This window comes from Lupinus angustifolius, chromosome LG15 (assembly GCF_001865875.1).
Source record: "Lupinus angustifolius cultivar Tanjil chromosome LG15, LupAngTanjil_v1.0, whole genome shotgun sequence".
Classification (NCBI taxonomy): domain Eukaryota; kingdom Viridiplantae; phylum Streptophyta; class Magnoliopsida; order Fabales; family Fabaceae; genus Lupinus; species Lupinus angustifolius.
The window spans coordinates 20163845-20183500 of NC_032023.1; the positions used below are offsets into that span (position 1 = coordinate 20163845).

The window sequence follows — 19656 nt, forward strand, 5'->3', positions numbered from 1 at the left end:
GGAGAAAACATGATAAGAGCAACATCAACATCAACATCAACATCACAAAGTACACAAAGTTCATAAGCTTTCTTGATTAGTCCATTTCTCCTCTTTCAGAAAGTGACTTGTCTATTTGTTATGTCAGGCCATTAATACATGGTGACGCCAGAAAGCTAAGAAAGAAAGAGATGGCGGTTTATGCATATATGTAGATAACTTATGAATCCACACGAGTGACGAGTCTTGTGTATTCAAATTAGTATTATTCTACTGAGAAGATACTGATTTAGTGGTGTAAGGCTCGTTGGACTCCAAGGTTGAGGTTCGATTATTTCTAAAAGTTATACTTATTGGAATAGACAACCACAAAGTCTAAAAGAGATTAGTTCATTACCCAGAAAGCTAAAAATACATGATAGATGCACACAGTAGACAGTATTCATGACAATACTTGCAATTTAACTAACTTTTCAAAAATGAAAGACTTAGTCCAACAAACTTCATTAATACTCACTCTCTTAATAGACGTTCTACAATATTTTGAGGTAACTTTTTATAATACATTTGCCTTTATTATAAGTAATGACTATCTCTATTTTTTGCCATTAAGACCGTATAATTATTAAATATTTCCAAATTATAATATTAGAATTTATTTTTAAAATCAAGAAAAATAACTAATTTTATCAGTACATAAAATATAATATATTTTCTCTGTTTTATAAAAGAAATATTCTCGATATTATTTATTGTTATGTATAAGTAGTTTGATATATGAAATGAACCTTTGAATATGTGTTGTATGGTGAAAAAATTACAGAATCAATGTCATATGGAATAATATAGTTGAGTGTCCTAAATTACTAGTGAAAGCAATTAAGGAACATTGTTAAAAACGAGATTATAGTGGTAGATATGTTGTTGAAGTTAAGTGTACTATCTATTATGAACTAAAGAGATGTTATTACTCACACAATTAAACAAACACATAAACAAAACTCAGGGATAACAAAACTCAGGTTGGGACGAGTAAGGGGCAATCCTTACTCAATTCTGAATATTGAGATCAATTATATGATTAAATAATATCATAATATGTTTTTATAATAAATCATGATCATTAAAAGAGTATTAATATGTGCATCTTTGCTTATTGTTTTGCATATAATTTTATTTGACATCACTCTTTGCTCTAAAACTTGGATATGTGTGAGATAGCCTAAAGAAATTAAATTTATGCCTCAGTTCGACCATAAATCCAATAAAACCCGACTATACGTAGGTTTAGTGAATATCAAATCAAATTTAGGGAATAATAGGATAGAATCATGCTTACCTCTAGTACTTAGATAAAATTGTCTCCATTGAAAGAAATTGTTATATAGTCTAAGATTAATGATATATTAATCATATAATCGCGTGTAATACCATTACGTGTAATACAGTATTAGAATGATTTAAAAATGAATGAATCATAAAAATATGATTGTTACCATTATACTTATAAGGATATAATAATTGCTAATATGATGAGATAAATGACACATAACTTATAATTAACATGAGTATAAACATATACTTAAGAAATGAGAAGTATAAATAGATATTTAAGAATTCAATTATATCTCAAATCACTTGTCATTCAACTTTCAAGTACCTACCATTCAAACAATAAAACCGTTGGTTGAATAATTTCAGCCCTTCCCATGGCTAAAGAAATGCTTCAACTACCCTTTCCTAACTCTACCATTCTCTTCAATTCTTTCTTTCTATTTTCCACTAACTCATGCATACTCTCATTCAATACCAACAATGATACGAGCCATGCACACGACACAGTGGCGGCTACCCCATACCCCACCATCATCTCAGCCATGCCACCAGTTTTGGCCCAACATGCTGTCTTCTCTCACCGTTTGGATTTTTGGCACGTTATGTAAATTTTCATCTTTTGTTATTGTAACCCCTCCTTCTATTCATTTCTTTTTCTAAACCATTGCTCCTATTATTTCTTTGTTGTTTTGCAGTTTCAGCTACTCTCAGATATGGGCATTATGGAGATTCTCATCTTCTGCTTGGGCCTACCTCATCGCGTTTGATCAAGACAAGTTCTATTTTTGTTAAGCAAATTCAAGTATCAAACAAGTTTAATAATCAAGTTACACTTCATGCTTTCAATCAGAAGCCTCACTTAAGCTCCCAAACAAATTGGACTTCCTCAAATTTCTACCTTGTTGCACCACATAGTTGCAAGGTAACTTTATCTATCATAGGCATAAATTTAATCTGTTTAGGCTATCTCATAAATATCCAAGTTTTAGAGCATGATACCAAATTAAATTATAGACAAAATAATTAGAAAAGATATAGAGATTAATATTTTTTCAATGAACATGATTTATGTTAAAATATATTGTTTGATTAGTTAACCAATCTTAGATTAAGGTTTTGTTACTGTATCACATTTATAAAGCTGTTCATAAAAAATTTCTCGTGCAGGGAATTTCTGTGTGGTTAAATAAAGGCTCCACCATCCGTATGATGTGGAAATCACGTTCTAGGAAGAGTTTGAAACAGGTTCATGGGATTGTGGTCAAAGGTTTTCTCTTCTTCTTGTTCTTTTCCCGAGTAAAGTTTTTAGGGTTGTTTCATGAAAGATATGTTATTGTTCATAGGAGAAAGGAACTTCGAAAAACTGCAGCCTAAACAAACAAGATTCACCTATCCAATTTTAGTTCATGAGACTGCTCGAGGTAATTGATGGCAAAAAATTACTCCCATGGGGAAAGTGCATTGACAATAGTTTTGAAACTTTGAATGCTTGTCATGTTATATATATGTCTAGCTATAAATGACATTGTTTCGTGAACATCAAAATAGTGACACATGCATTGTCCTTTAGCTTTTTTCTATGTATTCGTGTATGTTGGACCAAAACCAAAAGCACAAGTGAGATACTACGTCTTGAACAAAAACCTTAAGACATTAGTTTCATGAGCATTTCCTACTTGTAAATTCTTTCACTTATTCCTGCATATTTAATGTGGGACTTCACAATTGAATAAACCCAATAGTGTACACTTGAATAAACCCAACAACAATGTGTATGAAGAAAAAATAAATGTAATAGACTTAGTTAACATAACTGTATAAAATATTAATTACACTAAAATAGTCTTTTACTAGTGTATGATTTTTATGGAATATATCCAATTATCTCAGAGATTCTTTTGTTATCTAAAAATGAGTTTTATAAAGGAAATTGAATATTTTGGAAAAATCTTCTCTCTCTTTTTTCTTTCCTCACTTATGTTCCACTTGTCCATCTTCATTTTTTTTTCATGTTTATTATTCTTAGCTCTATAATGTTCTAAATTCAAATTAAAAATCAAAATTTTATCAATTAGAAAGGGGACTTTGGTGATAATATACTATATTTTTGTTTCTACAAAAAAAAAATACTATATTTCTGTAAAATCAAACCAAATTATATGTTGAAAGGTAAAATTGACAAATATTAAAAAGAATTAAAGTTACACATTTTTCATTGGAAATGAAACCTAAAAACAATGTCAAGGATATAAATAGTATTTTAACCAATTAATTATTCTCTCTTTTAAAAAATTTGGTTTCCAATTCTATTCATCAACGTACACCAGATCGATACATATGAGGAACATATCTGAACTTTTTGAAAGGGACAAGGTATTTGTTTGATGTTGTGGACATTATTGCTAGGTAAAGAAGCTGAATACATGGTTGAGGAAGATAATACATACAATATTGGGGTTCTAAACATGAATGCCAGGAACATAATATTAACTATGAATGTTAATATTTCGGCAAAGGTATATGATATCACCAAAGCCAATAACATATGCTTTAGTGCAAATGGATCGTGCAGACTCAATTTTATCTTCCCAAAAACGTATTACGTTATTCTTACAGCACCCAACAGCGTAAGGCATTGCTAACCTTAGTTGACAAATATTTCATTATAGACTTGTTTCTATTGATCTTCATTGAAGAAATGATCAACATTAATTGTTCTTGCAAATTGTATAATTGCAGCTAGATGGTGATGAATGGAATGTTGAAGTTTATTTTGTGTCTCGTGCCCTAAGCTACTCATTACTTTTAGGTACACTGATCATAATTTATTGTTTTAGTTTAGTTATGTTTTATACTAAATAATAAATATGCTTCATTTTTTTCAATTTCTAGGATGTACCATGATTGTTATTTATCTGATAATGAAAGTCCTTAGAGTCTGTGATGGTAATGAAGGAGATACAAATGAGATAATAGCCATCACAAATAGAACACGTAATAGTGTTGCAACAACTCAAACTGAAATTGAGCCATTTGGGGTGTCAAATCGATCATCATATGGAACAAATGAAGAAGATGATGAAGAATCTGAAGTGTCAAATAGCTCTTCAGATGAGTTATATGATGGAAAGTTATGTGTCATTTGTTATGATGAACAACGCAACAGTTTCTTTGTTCCTTGTGGACATTTTGCAACTTGCTATGATTGTTCACAGAGGTAAACACTGCAGAAGATTTTCATATGATTTTTATGCAAAATGTTTTTTATTTTAAATTCTCATTAGAATGTTTATGCAGGATTTTCGATGGGGGGAGTAAAAGGTGTCCTATATGCAGAAGGGTTATTGATAAAGTACGAGTATTAATTTATAGTTAAGCTAGTGAGTAAATTTGAAAGGAACTTAGAAATTTGTATAAAAGTTTTGTGAAGGGAGTGAATGATGTTTTTTCCTGTATGCTACCCTTTCCATACCTCAAATGTGTACTTCCATGGCTCATAGCTATCTAAATTTTGCATCAAAGATGCAAGGGGAAAATTTAGTAAACAGAAATTTTAATCATCCAAGTATTATTACGTGTAATATTGTTGACTTTAAAATCAACTTAATTTTTATTTAATAAATATTTGTTGTTCCTACCCGGTTAAACCGGGTACGTTATTGTTTCCGACTATCGCGTTGGGCTACTCTAGTCCGACGAGAGGAAGGTGTTGCATGACAATTCAGTCACTCCGGATTATCTCAACTTTTTGAGTTAGGCCGAGAACATCAAAATGGGCCTATGGGCTTGGCTCCAAGGCCCAAATCAATGCCACTTTGGTCTAGCACGTGGAGAGCTCGTGCGTCGCCACCGACCGCCCAATCTGATCAATGGGCAGCCTACATGTCAACGGCAGCCACATTGGTTCTATAAATAAGGAAGTATTTTATTTCTAATCATTTTATCTCTCTATTTATACTTTTTCCTCTCTATCTCTCTCCAAATCTTTTTTAACTTGAGTGTTGAAGAACATTTTCAGGTACCTCTCCCGACGGACCTACAAAAACAACCAACACTAGATTTACCTTTTCGTTATTAACTCACTCAGATAGTCCCAGATCATCCGGTTTTCCCCGTTCCTATACTAAAGAACATTTGCCAAAAGCTAAAGTGAGAGAATTAGTGGCTTGAATGGAGTTGTAACTATTCTCATGGACTATGAGATGCCAAAATTTGAGTGCTCCCTCGCTGGGGTCCAACAGGGTTGAGTGGAGAACAAAGGTAAAGTGTGGCAAGTGATTCACACTCAGAGTCATAGCAATACAATTTTGTTGAATAAAGAGTACCATTAATGGAACCAGTGAAAGTGTTTAGGATGACCCACAATACTTTCGTACCAAATCCGTTGCTGTAGGAAAAAAGTTCTTTAACTTGTTTAAGACTTTGTGTTAATTATTTCACTATTATACTTATATCTTTTTTCTACTTTTATTTGAGAGTTTATGGTAATTAACATATGAATTATCATACACTGCTGGTTAATATTACCGAGGAGTTAGTCTACTAGTTTAAAAGTTCATTAAATCCCTAAGGTTAAAAGTTTAATTTCTGAAAGTAACATTTATTATGATGATCAAACATATGTGTCACTTGTTGATCTACAAACTGAATGGTGTGAGATATTTTTTTGTAGTAGAGAAAATACAGTGATAGTTAACAAATTCCTACATTATCCAAATAACATTATTATTTTAGAGTGTAAAATATATGTGTTATATGTGTATAGATTTATAAGGAGACAAAACATTATTTCCCATTCATTTTTCATTATATTTTTTAAATAATAAATGGTAATTAAACATGAATAATTAATGATATAGTGACAATATATAAAACACATACATTTTGTATACATTTTTTTCATATTATTTTATTATCATCATTCCACTTTCTTGGATTGAAGTTATTGGACACTTTATTGGAGTGAAGTTATCGGACACCGTTCTTCAGAAAATGCGCGGATCAGTTATTGGTGACAGAGTTTTAAATCACAAAGTGCTTAATCTTAACTACTTCACATGGCTGGGGTAATGCAACATTTATTACTTCAGCTTTTGAGCTACGCATTGTAGTAGATTTTGGAATTGTTTTCAAATACCCTCAAGAGACAAAAGTAGAGTAGTAAAGCCAAACAACTTAGTAGTTTCCCTCATTTATTTCATACATATTTAAGGGAAATGTTGATTTTGAGGGGAGTGTTCATATAGAAAAAAATAATTAAAAACCTATATATACTTATAAAAAACTTAAATATTTTTTTTTCGGTTGTAATCTTTGGACATTTACTTTTTTTTTCAGTCCTTACATTTTCTAAACATTTTGTATTTGTGTTTAGTTTTGGATGGAAAACACTGACAAACTTAACTGAGATTAGTTAATGATATCATTTTACTTTCCACATCATTTATCTAGCTTATTATGTTTTATCTTTAGTTCAGATAAATTAATTGATTTTGATTTTAGTCTAGATAAATTAATTAGTTCTATATTTTAGTCTCTAATTTTTTTTTGTAATTGAATAGAATATACCAGAAATGAAAATGTTTGTTCATTGGTTAATATGATCATTGCCACATTTTAAATGGAATAAATAGATTCTAAAATATAAGAACGATAACATTTAAATAATATAGAAACAACTGTAAATATAGTACATAGGCAAATCCTTATGTAAACCATGTTTAACATACACTATATGACTATAACATGAATATTAAAATAGGGTCAATATGCTAGTATGCACACAAAAACATTAATACAACCATTAAAACATATGAAAAACAAAATTACAGCAATAAAAAAACAAAGATTTAATATGTGTACAATGATAGTGTGAATATTTTTTATACTATAAACAAAATCTTTATCATTCATATAAGTTATTATCGACTTTCAAAATAAAAATATTACAAATTACTATCGGTGTCTATCATATATTTTAAACTCAAAAAACAATGTAACCAAATTTGATATTCTAAGAACAAATAAAACGACTATAATAAGTTAATAACTCTTGAGAGGTTTTGAATACTAAAATAATCGCTTTCAATAAAATAAAATAAAAAAGTTGATGATGGCAACAATGACACAATAGACGCCATTAGATAGTGCCAAACGTCTCGTAGTTAATCAATCGCAAAGTGACATCAAATAGACGCTATGACGAAAGTAACCCTACAATTCTTACGTGTCCATTTACCATTGGTGTAACGCATTCGATTGCACCCATAAGCAGAGCATAGAGTAACTACTACACACCCATTTCATAGAGATCTATATAAGTAGCAGATTCTACAGCTCCACCATACACCGACTCAAACGGCGCAGAACCGCTCCATCTCCGCCGCATGTGCACGCCGGAAAATTAAATTCCATAACTTCCGATTTTAAATAACAAAAATTTTCGTCGCGATGAGTAGTTCTGAGTCGAGAGAAGATGAATCGAAAGAAGAAGACAAAGACAACGAAGCTAACAAACTCCTACAACATCATTCATCATCAACATCATCATCATCGGATAATGAAGAAGAAGTTGCATATGAATCTGGAGATAAAATCACGATCGTAGATTTCGATTATGTAGACGGTGATGAAGATTCAAACGTAACTCCTCCTTTCTCATGGAAAAAGCTATGGATGTTTACGGGACCAGGGTTCTTAATGAGTATAGCGTTTCTGGATCCAGGGAATCTAGAAGGGGATCTTCAAGCTGGAGCAATTGCTGGTTATTCTCTGCTATGGTTGTTGATGTGGGCCACAATTATGGGGCTTTTGATTCAGCTTCTATCAGCTAGAGTTGGTGTTGCCACTGGTCGCCACTTAGCTGAGTTGTGTAGGGATGAATACCCTAATTGGGCGAGGTATGTGCTTTGGTTTATGGCAGAGTTGGCGTTGATTGGTGCTGATATTCAAGAGGTCATTGGAAGTGCAATCGCTATTCAGATTCTTAGCCATGGTGTGTTGCCGCTTTGGGCTGGAGTTTTGATTACTGCTTCTGATTGGTATTCCTTTTTTTTGTTATTTTTATTTTTGTAATTTTGTGATTGGTTTCAATTATACAAAATTTAAGGAAAACTTACTTTTTTTATTATGGGTCGAAGTAAATTTTGGGAAGGTGTTTACCTAGTAGTTGGGCATGGATGATTTTGTGGAGAAAAAAAAAATGGGACTGTGGGTTATCAGTTATTACCGTTGGGCCATCACTCTATGTACCACTCCTTTGTGTCAGTCCATGTGCCAGGATATATGATAGGTCAGTAAAATATTTAATAATTGTAATTTTAACTTAAAGAATTTTTTCAACCATTCAGAAACGATGGTACATAGAGAGATACAAAATGTGAGATAACATATGTGCTCCCATTACTGATATAGTGGCACTGCAGTCTTAGTATAATCATGATTAGAATTACATTGGATGAGAACTTTGCTTACAATTTGAAGCTGTAGGATGAAGTGCTTATAAGTAGACTAAAAACTGTGTTTGTGAGGGTGCACTTTTATTTCCTTAAGCCAAGTGTTATCTGCCGATCTTCTGCAGTCACGCTAACCCCACGTAGGCGATGTTGGCGCTCAGTGACCAATGGAAGCAGCATTTTGGTTTGGCTAACATGATTCATAAGTAGTGTTAGAAATCGAGAAACAATTGACCATATCCATTTCATGGTACATCAAAAGTACAAAAGGTTCATCTTCTTTATACGCCAAAGTCAGGCGATTAAAGGAATCATAATATAAGTGCTCATTATGACATTCTCAATCCTAAAAAATATAATAATTACACAATTGTAACAATGAGAAGTGAGAACTCAAGCAGGCTATGTGAAGGATTTCCTGCCCTCAAGTTACAAGGAAACTTTAGGCTGTTACTGGTCATGGGTTGATAACTGGAATTGAATTCTGAGATTAAATTTCCTGTTGTTTGTTCATAGCTTTATGATGGAGCAGTTGGCTGATAATTGATTGTTTGTAGGTTGTGCAATTGCAGAAGTACATAATAGGAGTAATTATATATGCATAACTAGTTTACATGGTTGTTTGCTAATTTGCTTTGTAGATATTATAACTTTCTAATGTTTTAGATACTTTTGCTGTATCTAGATTCTCTCTAGGCCCCACATTTAAGGCAAGCCATGCTAATAATTTAGTCATGTCAAGGAACTTGCTCTTAAATTCATTCATATACATATCAAGCTTTTCCACTAAAATTTTCATTTTCTGACATGATATTATTAAGCCTTTTCTTACGGACTCTGTACTAGGATGAATGCTTCTGCTTTGTTGTTAATTTTGGAACTTTATTATCTTTCAACACTGTGTGGTTTGTGAAATCTTCAACCATGACAGCCACATGCTTAGTGCTATTTTATTATGAAATTTATCAGAGGACCATGTATAAATCAACCTCTTTAAAACATTTACAGGTTTCATTTCTTTATTTCAGTTTTTAACTCTAGTTTATTGCTATGTTTTTAATTAATTGCTTGGAGCCTTCCAACTTTTCTTGTCAAATACATTTAACTATAGTTTATTCTCTCTGTTTTTGAACAGTTTTTTCTTTCTATTTCTTGAGAACTATGGAGTGAGGAAGTTGGAAGCTGCTTTTGCAGTTCTCATTGCTATTATGGGTCTTTCTTTTGCTTGGATGTTTGGTGACACAAAACCTAATGGAAAAGAACTATTGATGGGTAAATCTTATCAACGATATAGCTGAAATATCAAATTTTTATATGAATTTCTGTGTTTTTTAATAGCTTGCCCCTCTCTCTGGCATTTCAAAAACTGAAAGATATGTCCTGTAATAATCCTAAGGGATAATCGCGTCTGTTACTTCTGGTAGGTATTTTGCTGCCAAGACTTAGCTCGAAAACAATTCGTCAAGCTGTGGGCGTTGTGGGCTGTGTCATAATGCCTCACAATGTATTCCTCCATTCTGCTTTAGTGCAGTCAAGAAAGATTGATCCCCAAAAGAAAGGCCGTGTGCAGGAGGCTATCAACTATTATTCGATTGAGTCATCGGCTGCACTTTTTGTCTCCTTCATGATTAATCTATTTGTCACAACAGTTTTTGCTAAGGGGTTTTATGGTACGAAGCAGGCAAAAAGCATAGGACTGGTGAATGCTGGGCAATATCTTGAGGAAAAGTATGGTGGAGGACTCGTGCCCATTCTCTATATATGGGGAATTGGGTTATTAGCGGCAGGACAGAGTAGCACCATCACTGGCACATATGCTGGGCAATTCATAATGGGAGGTTTTCTCAACCTCCGCTTAAAGAAATGGTTGAGAGCATTGATCACTCGAAGTTTTGCAATTGTGCCGACTATCATCGTAGCTATTGTTTTTAATACATCAGAATCCTCATTGGACATTTTAAATGAATGGCTTAATGTGCTTCAGTCTATGCAAATTCCTTTTGCATTGATTCCCCTCCTCACCATGGTCTCCAATGAGCAGATAATGGGGCCCTTTAAGGTTGGGCCTGTTCTTGAGGTGAGTTAACCATCTCACTGTTCTCTCATTTCATCATTTTTTTTTTTAATCATAAGATCTCTGAAGCAACTTCCTGCATGGTTCAAATTATGTTTTTCATCATATTACATTATTTGATGACAATGAAATGAGTGGTTAAGAAATGAGATTGAAGTTTTCTTATGTTTAGCTTGTCTCTGCAGCTATCAAACTTTTTCTATTGTTAATATTACTTGTCCGTCTAAATTAATGTGCAGATTTAATCTTATAAACAAATGTCATGTTTTTTAAGATAACTATTGGCTATTCAATCAAGAATCTGTGAAATTTTGCTCGGTAAAAATAGGAATTGAAATGTAGTAATATAGATGCCATGCACATGAAAGTCATTGAAAGTGCTAATTTTTTGGCACAGATTGTTTCTCAGATCATGAATGTTCACTGTATTAGGTGAAGATGCTTAAATTTCAACTTATACTGTTGCTTGGTGAGTTCATTAAGTACTAAAGCTTCAAGGAATTGTCTCATAACATTTAAAGGAAAATGATTTTTCGCTTGTTGCACATCAATTTCTGTTTAGATACCAAAATCATGCACAGATTTTTTTCCTGTACTCATTCACTCACTTGTGGACACATTGTACTAGTTCTGGGGTGACAGAAGCAATTAACATAAACATAATGTGGTAATATAAAATCCACAAAATGATCTCCAGTTATCAAAATTATATGTTTTCTTTGTGACTAATTTTTTGTTTTTGCAGCGGGTAGCGTGGACTGTTGCTGCACTGATAATGGTAATCAATGGGTTTCTGTTGTTTGATTTCGTCCTTTCTGAGGTGAAGGGCCTGCTGTTTGGTTTTATAGTCTGCTCCTGCACAGGTGCCTATGTTGCATTCATCGTATATTTGGTTTCACGAAGCGGCGCTCTTCCTTCCACTTGGGCTAATCGACTTCCCAAGGGATTTTCTCTTACTAAAAATTAACTCAACAAATTCACACATTAGAATCTGGAAATAGAACTCTGCAAACTCCACTAGACATTTTTTACATGAGAAAGTTTTGCTTCATAGACATTCAAGGAAGTTTAATGGACATTATCCAACCATGCAACCTGCATTAGAGGGAGCACAAGGTCAGATGTTGAAAAACATATGTATTTAACTGGACTTCATTTTTGCAAGAGTTACAGGTTACCTTCCATGTGTAAAAAATGGAAATAATTACCTTCATTGGAAGATGTGGAGAGAGCATTGTGAACTTGCAAGGATGCATAACTTTCCTGCATGCTTTATTCTTTTTCTAACAAGGTGTGAATTTCTCCATTATTCTTTGATTAAACAGTTTGTATTTAACATAGTCCAATTGGGATGTGTTGCTTTCATGAAGGAACCTGTGGAGTATTTGTGTAAGGCAACAGAGTTTAGTTTTAGGGATTAATCAATAGTGCAATGTGGAGTACATTTTCCAAATTATTATGCTTTTTCATTTTGCTTGTTCTCTAATTGGTTATGATCTCATGTGAAGGTGCTATTCAGTTTAGCAAGACTAGTGAAATAATTAGATTTTAGAACCGAAATTTGTTTAGCCTAAGTTACAAGCTTGTCAATAATTCAAAGGCCTGTATACGAAGGACATGTCAAGGGACACCCAATGATGGAGCAACGAATATATATGAAGATATAATTTGATCCTTAAAAAAATTTCGAAGAAAATAGAAATTTCATTTTAGAAAAATTTAAACCGAATTCATGTTACTTTTCCCGTTTAATTTATTAATTGACTAATCAACACATTCATATATATTAAATTTATTGCATCTCAATCCGTACTTCTCAAAAAGAATGGAAAAATAGAAGTATATTTTAGTATTGGCGGTTTTATAGTATTTTGAAGTGTGATTATGGCTACAATGGGTTTTTATTGTAATTTATGAAAAAATGCTGTAAAATATGACCTATGTAGTCATAATTGCAGTTGCAATGATGACTTCAATAATTGAAATATTGTGATCAGAATATTTCAATTATGATAGTTGTTGATTTGTTGTTTTTTCCCCTTTTTTGAAGGGATAGAAATGGCTGAGTTTAACATTCCTCATATTGGTATATATCTATCCATTTATGTATGAAGTAATAATATCTATTTGATAAAAAATATTATTAATTCTATAATAATAGACAAATCGAATCCATAACCTGATTCTCAGTCCTAGTGTTAAGACTTAGTGTGGTAATAAAAAAAATGAATTTCCTGATAATAATAACACTACAATTAATTTGAAAATAAAAATGTGTACATTAATTCGAATGTGACGTACACTTATTTTTGATGTACAAGTATAAATATCCAATTATGACCATATGTATTTACTCAACAAAAGAATGATTGAATAATAAATGGGTTTCTTAATCTTAGCTTTTGTGGACTCTCTTTCTTTATATTTCCCATCTCATATATAAGATAAGCTTATCACCTCTTTCATCACCCAATTCAATCAATGAGTTGGTGGTGGGCTGGAGCTATTGGCGCTAATAAGGTATACCCTTACTTCTTTCACTATTTTCATCAAACTGAATCTCCTCCATAATAGTAACATGTGGCATTCAAAAAACTGAGGATACAAATAATTTTAAACAGTTTTTTTTTGTTTGAATCATCACAAGAATCTAGCACATATTTCACTACCACGCTCTTTAGCACGAGATTTTGAGTCTCGCATGTCTACCCATTTCACCAGGAAGGCATCTTGAAAGTTAATCGTATTCCATGAATATGATATCATATGACATGGGTGGACCTTTCCATTAATGATAAGTGTTTCACTTTACATGTGTTTTTAATAGTAAAAAGTTTTACTATATTATTGTTTTTTGCAGTATCTTACCTCTCGATTAATGGAGACTATACTTACTCTATTTTAGTGTTTTAAATTACTGTTGTGGTCGCGGTTACTGCAATTGTGGCCATTGCGATGCAGATTGTGGAATTATTTTGTGACTAAAAATATATTTTTGACACGTTGATGCGATCTGATGCGGCGGCTACATTAAGTCATGTTATGGTTGCATCATTGTGATTGCAGTGTGATGTGGTTGTTTGTGTGGCAATTGGAATTTGATACAATACTCAATTTCATTTCCACAATATGATTTCCCTTATAATTATTTTCTAATTCAAATTTTCAGAAGAAATCAAATGAAGAAGAAGAAGAGCCACCAACCTCATTCAACAACGTCGGATTAGTTATCGGCGTCACAGGCATCGTCGGTAACAGCCTAGCTGAAATTCTACCTCTCGCCGACACACCTGGTGCTCCATGGAAACTCTACGGCGTCGCTCGCCGCCCCCGCCCTCCCTGGAACTCCGGCCACTCAATCAATTACATCCAATGCGATATCTCCGATCCCGACGATGCACAATCCAAACTCTCCGTCTTAACCGACGTTACTCACATCTTCTACGTCTCATGGTCCCAGCAACCTACAGAAGCTGAAAATTGCAACGTTAACGGCGCTATGCTCCGTAACGTCTTAACCTCCGTTATCCCTAACGCTCCAAATCTCCGTCACGTTTCACTTCAAACTGGTGCCAAACACTATTTAGGTCCATTTGAATTGTTTGGTGAAATTAACCCTCACGATCCACCTTTCACTGAAGATTTACCTCGTTTAGAAGTTCCAAATTTCTATTACACACAAGAAGATATTTTATTTGAAGAGGTTAATAAGAAAGAGAATTTGACATATTCTATTCATAGGCCACACTTCATTTTTGGGTTTTCACCTTATAGCTTTATGAACCTCATTGGTACCCTTTGTGTTTATGCTGCAATTTGCAAGCATGAAGGGTTACCCTTAAAATTTCCGGGAACTAAAGAAGCATGGGAATGTTACTCTACTGCTTCGGATGCGGATTTGATTGCTGAGCAGCATATATGGGCCGCGGTTGATCCCAATGCACGGAACGAAGCGTTTAATTGTAGCAATGGTGATGTTTATAAGTGGAAGAATTTGTGGGAGGTTTTGGCGGAACAGTTTGAGATTGAGGAGTATGGGTTTGAAGAGGGTTGTGATTTGAGGTTGGAAGAATTGATGAAGGATAAGGGTCATGTGTGGGATGAGATTGTGAAGGAGAATGAGTTGTTACCTACGAAGTTAGAAGAGATTGGTGAGTGGTGGTTTTCTGATCTAATGTTGGGGATGGAGCCAGTGTTGGATAGTATGAATAAGTCCAAAGAGCATGGCTTTTTGGGATTCAGGAACTCTAAGAACTCCTTCATTACTTGGATTGATAAGAACAAGGCTTATAAGATTGTACCTTGAATCTTTAAATTTCTTTTTTGTGTGTTATGTTGGAACAAATTAAACTCTAGGGAAAGGTTGAAAGTCTGCGTTTATGTTTATCATTGTGTTTTTATATTTATGTTTTATATTTCCTGTTTCTGTTTATTGTACTTTGTACTATGTAATAATCCTTATTATTCTGTAGTAGGAAATGAATTTATCTGTTTGTAAATGATATTGTCTTTGCAGCTATAGTGGGTCTCATTAAGAATGCTCTGATGTTTCAACAATAATTAATTTGCCATTGAGATAAGAGAAGTTGCCAGAGTCCTGAGTCAAGTTGCATTTTATTTGGAAGTGTTGCTTTGCATACTTGTTTGTTCTTATTGGTGCAGCATAATTGTTTATTGATAATTTATGTTCCACAGGTTCCCATTTGATCAGCCATTTGTAGCAGACTAATAGTGTACAATGCAAATTACAATCTTGTCAAGTTTTGGTGCTGTGCAGTTAAGGTTTTTTACTCATGAGTTTATGGGGTGCTTTGGGTACCTTAAAGACTGTTCAAATATTGTCCTAAGCTTATTTGAAAAAATGATAGGAAGGATACTAAATCTTACTACTATCATATTATATTGTATTGACAACTACATATTCAAGAAGGAACAACCTTTTAACTATCCTAAGACAGTTAAACTAAAAATGAAGGCTAAAATATATACTATCGTATTGTAATTTGCATAAAAATCACTTTTTTTTGTCTAAACAAAAATCACTTGCAAATTATTATTTTTTGTTCTCCTACATGTACCAGTTGGAGAAGTTTGTTGAAGTCACTCAAAAAGGTCCAGGGTGTGTCACTCAAAAGGGTACTGCAACACTCATGTTAATCAAATACTCATAATGAGGATTGAGAAATATATGACTTAATATCTTAATATAGTTATTATTGATGGTCATTAAATGTAATCATGAAAGACATGAGTATAGATGTCGGTTACATGAATCCTCTTAGCTAGGGCCACAAGAGCCTGCCAGTGTAGTGTTGGGTCACTCATGTCTGCCACTCATGTCTGCCACTCATGTCTGCCATTGTAACTTTATTATCTCAAGTCTACGTTTAGTATCTTAATACTTCAATAAAACTTCTCTTTTCTGATTAAAAAAGAAATCTATGAATACTAAGCAATAATATATTTACTCGTGCAATTTTTTAAATTATAATTTATTTCATTTATTTGTTTGATTTTCCCCCCAGTTTTTTAGTAGTAATTAGGGCTGGAAACATGTTATTTCATGTTTTTTTTATAGATGGACATGTGCATAATCACTCTAACTTTAATAAATATTGTGCTGGCAGGGATAAACAAGTCAAACAACTGCCAAAAGAATAAAATATCTCCTCATACAAAAAGATAAATTATCTCTTATCATCACTAAAATGATAACACGTGTTATATTTAATTATTTTCTACAAAAAAAAAAATTATAAAAACTAGAGGAGTGGTTCTCATTTCATAATTTATATCCTGAGGATATATTATATTCTCTTTTTTCCAATACTATTTAAAATAACAAATATGTAATAAGCAATTAAAAAATGGCTGATTTGCAAGGGTGTGGAATTTGAGCTTAGGATCCAGGTCCATTATAGGATTCGATATGGGCCTTTCATTCAGTTTTAACACTTCAGACTAGTCACTACTCACTAGTGTGTGTGTGTGTGTTTACAGAGAAATGGTTATCACAAACTTCAACGGAACTGGTGTTGGATTTGGTATGTTCTTTTCAGTTTCATCGATTTTTCTCATTTTCCCCATTTCTCAATTCATTCACGCTTCTACTATTTCTCATTCTTCAGGTTTCGGTGTTGGTTGCGGTTTCGGTATTGGATGGGGTTTCGGAGGTTTATTGTTTCCTCTTCCTTTAATCATTTCTGATTAACTTTCATTTCTAATTTCTTTTTTGAATTCAATCATTCTTCACAACGTCACACATTGAAATGAAATCCATCAATTAACCTTACTTATCTCTCTTTGTAAAACTTGCGTTTCCCTTCACTGAATTATTTACTTTCACATGTTCTGCTGAAATTGTTATTATTCGCCTTAATTCCGTTGATATTGGAACTATGATTTATTTTTAAGGTTGTTACTTGTGCCAATTTCGTTAAACATGGTAGCTATTTCAATTGGATGGAATGGGAATGTTTCACATGTTTGGTTAGGTAATTGGATTCAGAATGAGCTTTACAACTATGGAAATAAGCATTTAAGTTTCAATTACAAAACAGCAATGTTATTCCTATATTCCATTTCACCGAAATGTAGATGTTAAAAAATGCAGAATATAGTGTTTTAGGCTCAGAGAATTGCCCAGACCAAACATGATTGTATATGGCATAGTCCTGCCCAAAGGATTTTGTTGGCCTGTATCGTTCCGAGCCATTCCATTCTGTTTCATTCTCACTCCCATTCCTGATTTCCTATTCCCACTCCCATTCCTGATTTTCTAATTCCGTTCCCGTCCGTCACACCAAAAACATGATTGTATATGGGTCTTGGAGGAGAGTCAAAATAGAGTAAGTAACTTCCTCTCATACTTACTCTGTCAGATTACTCACTGTTTTTTTCTCTTATACTATATTAATAATTGATGGATAAGAGATACCTGGATACTTTTTTTTGGAGTCAATATACAAGATTAGAATACATGATTAAGTGATAGGTCTCTGCGTTAAATCTAAATGACTAAATATATGGCAATTGGCAAGAAACATGGTTGATTTCTTTGGTTCAAGGGTTGTAGTTTATGCATAGAAATAATCATTCATGGGTATTATTGTATTACAAATGAATAATTTTGAAAGATTGATTTCTTTCATGGGTTTCGAATTATGAATAGAAAGTCAGTATTTTTCTTTAGGCTACCAGGAATAGCAGCAGTTATGACTTGTGTCAATAGGGATGGTTGCTATTGGTATCTCTTACCGTGAAGTGTTCACTTGGTAGTTCAAATATTGTACCTACTGTTTTTACTTGTTTTATTTTCTCTTCCCTGCATTTGTGAGAGTAATTGCAATGCTGTTGGTCTTCCCTGCATTATGTTATTTTATGAGTCAGAAACCAAGATTAAGTAAACATCATTTACTATTGCATTTGGCTCATCCTTTACAATTTTGGCAACTTGATCTTTGAAATTTGATGGCCAAATTCTCCACTCTACTTTTTGTTTATCCTTTGAAAATATATGCAAAGTTAGATCATCTGGATGAAGAAAGTGTAGTGAGTAGTGATATCTTTGTTTTGTTACTCCATTCTCCTCTAAATCTAGGCGTAATCTGCATCTTTTGTTTGTAGTTTCGGTCAACTTTATCTTAGAAACCGCTCAAGACCTATCTCGTTAATTTTCTTATCATCCTTCTGTCACTGATGCGTTATCTTTGTCTGTTTCACAGGTATGCCATTGAACTTCTTGGGTCTTGGTGCAGGTATAATACTCATAAATCTTGCTTCCTTGTCTGTTTCTTAGTTTTAATTCAGTATTTAATGGCAATAGCTATTGTGTGGGTAGGCTTTCTTTCGAAGCTTTTATCTTACAGGATAAAATCAATTGTACATGACTTTATAGTAATACCATTGTTAATATTAATCCTTCTGGTTTTGGTTATTGGTATTATATTGTATATGATTTTGAAGGTGGAGGTTGTGGCGTTGGAGTAGGACTTGGTTGGGGGTTTGGTACTGCTTATGGCAGCAAGTATAGGTCATCACGGATCACTTTTCAAGGGGTGGAATTTGACAATAAGGAGAAAGGTAACATCAATGAGTTCTCTAAACCCAGCCCACAAGTAAAAAGTTGATGGTAGTGTCTCTTTCATTCATTGTGTGCCTTCAATGTAGAATATATAATGCTACCTAAAGCTGGCCAGCCTTGTTATTTGTAATAACAATAAGCCTTTAGAGATACAATAGTGCCTGAGTTTATGTAAATGGAGTCCCTTTGAATTATTGCACTGGACTGCCAATTACAGCCACAATTTGTGAAATTATGGTTAATTAGTTGTCTTTTGAGTTTGGACATTGTCATCCTATCTGTTTAATTTCAGCTTCCTTTTCTGCAAATGTCTTTATTTTGTATGTTCAAAATAGTCAATGGTGTCTATGATGGAGTTAAGACTAATATAGAGTAAAATATGATGTCTTGAAAAGTTTTCCTATTATCATAGAACAACAAAAAACGTTAACATTGAGTCATTACTTATTCAAACTGATCTTGAATATACTTATTGAGCATATCCAATAACTGTATCACAATGCATGTTTTTTTGCGGATGATATTGTTCTAATTAAACACTTAAGATAGGAATTAAATTGGAAACTGGAGATATGGAAACAGGCTTTATTATTTGAATAGATTTCATAGAAATTTTGCAGACAAGGTTTAGTGTAGCCATAGTAGATTCTTCCCTATTGAACCTTCATCCCAGAGAAAAAAGGTATAGCTGTCTGTACACAATTGCTTATATCCACTTTATAAATGCATAA

At 33.1% G+C, this 19656-nt stretch overlaps 4 protein-coding genes across 6 annotated transcripts; all 4 read left to right on the top strand.

Moving 5' to 3' along the window:
- LOC109327849 lies at positions 1955-4699 on the top strand (the record flags this gene model as incomplete). Its single annotated transcript, XM_019561024.1, has 7 exons — positions 1955-2236; positions 2482-2581; positions 2658-2735; positions 3721-3941; positions 4054-4123; positions 4207-4531; positions 4612-4699. Coding segments are annotated over 7 exons (1155 nt in total), but the record flags the coding sequence as incomplete, so codon positions are not given.
- Positions 7599-12317, top strand: LOC109328534 (metal transporter Nramp2-like). The gene is made up of 4 exons (XM_019562040.1): positions 7599-8354; positions 9904-10040; positions 10193-10845; positions 11588-12317. The coding sequence occupies exons 1-4, from the start codon at positions 7765-7767 to the stop codon at positions 11807-11809; spliced, it is 1602 nt and encodes a 533-aa protein (XP_019417585.1). The 5' UTR covers positions 7599-7764; the 3' UTR covers positions 11810-12317.
- LOC109328348 (3-oxo-Delta(4,5)-steroid 5-beta-reductase-like) lies at positions 13250-15363 on the top strand. 3 transcript variants are annotated; one of them, XM_019561775.1, is made up of 3 exons: positions 13250-13362; positions 14012-15172; positions 15233-15363. In XM_019561775.1, exons 1-2 carry the CDS (start codon positions 13324-13326, stop codon positions 15146-15148), a joined length of 1176 nt encoding a protein of 391 aa, XP_019417320.1. In that variant the 5' UTR covers positions 13250-13323; the 3' UTR covers positions 15149-15172; positions 15233-15363. The 3 variants fall into 3 exon arrangements, with proteins under 3 accessions (XP_019417320.1, XP_019417319.1, XP_019417321.1); XM_019561774.1 differs by having other exon boundaries at positions 14012-15361; XM_019561776.1 differs by having other exon boundaries at positions 13276-13362; positions 14015-15361.
- Positions 16793-19216, top strand: LOC109328349 (protein TRIGALACTOSYLDIACYLGLYCEROL 5, chloroplastic-like). The gene is made up of 4 exons (XM_019561777.1): positions 16793-16886; positions 16971-17015; positions 18567-18599; positions 18808-19216. The coding sequence occupies exons 1-4, from the start codon at positions 16847-16849 to the stop codon at positions 18969-18971; spliced, it is 282 nt and encodes a 93-aa protein (XP_019417322.1). The 5' UTR covers positions 16793-16846; the 3' UTR covers positions 18972-19216.

What these genes read in the sequence shown, in the direction of transcription:
- LOC109328348 (XM_019561775.1), top strand. Translation starts at nt 13,324, where the DNA reads ATGAGTTGGTGGTGGGCTGGAGCTATTGGCGCTAATAAG. An exon ending in GAGCTATTGGCGCTAATAAG is followed by an intron (nt 13,363 to 14,011) that starts GTATACCCTTAC and finishes TCAAATTTTCAG; the next exon opens with AAGAAATCAAATGAAGAAGA.
- LOC109328349 (XM_019561777.1), top strand. Translation starts at nt 16,847, where the DNA reads ATGGTTATCACAAACTTCAACGGAACTGGTGTTGGATTTG. An exon ending in CGGAACTGGTGTTGGATTTG is followed by an intron (nt 16,887 to 16,970) that starts GTATGTTCTTTT and finishes CTCATTCTTCAG; the next exon opens with GTTTCGGTGTTGGTTGCGGT. An exon ending in CTTCTTGGGTCTTGGTGCAG is followed by an intron (nt 18,600 to 18,807) that starts GTATAATACTCA and finishes ATGATTTTGAAG; the next exon opens with GTGGAGGTTGTGGCGTTGGA.
- LOC109328534 (XM_019562040.1), top strand. Translation starts at nt 7,765, where the DNA reads ATGAGTAGTTCTGAGTCGAGAGAAGATGAATCGAAAGAAGAAGACAAA. An exon ending in TTGATTACTGCTTCTGATTG is followed by an intron (nt 8,355 to 9,903) that starts GTATTCCTTTTT and finishes GTTTTTGAACAG; the next exon opens with TTTTTTCTTTCTATTTCTTG. An exon ending in TGGAAAAGAACTATTGATGG is followed by an intron (nt 10,041 to 10,192) that starts GTAAATCTTATC and finishes TACTTCTGGTAG; the next exon opens with GTATTTTGCTGCCAAGACTT.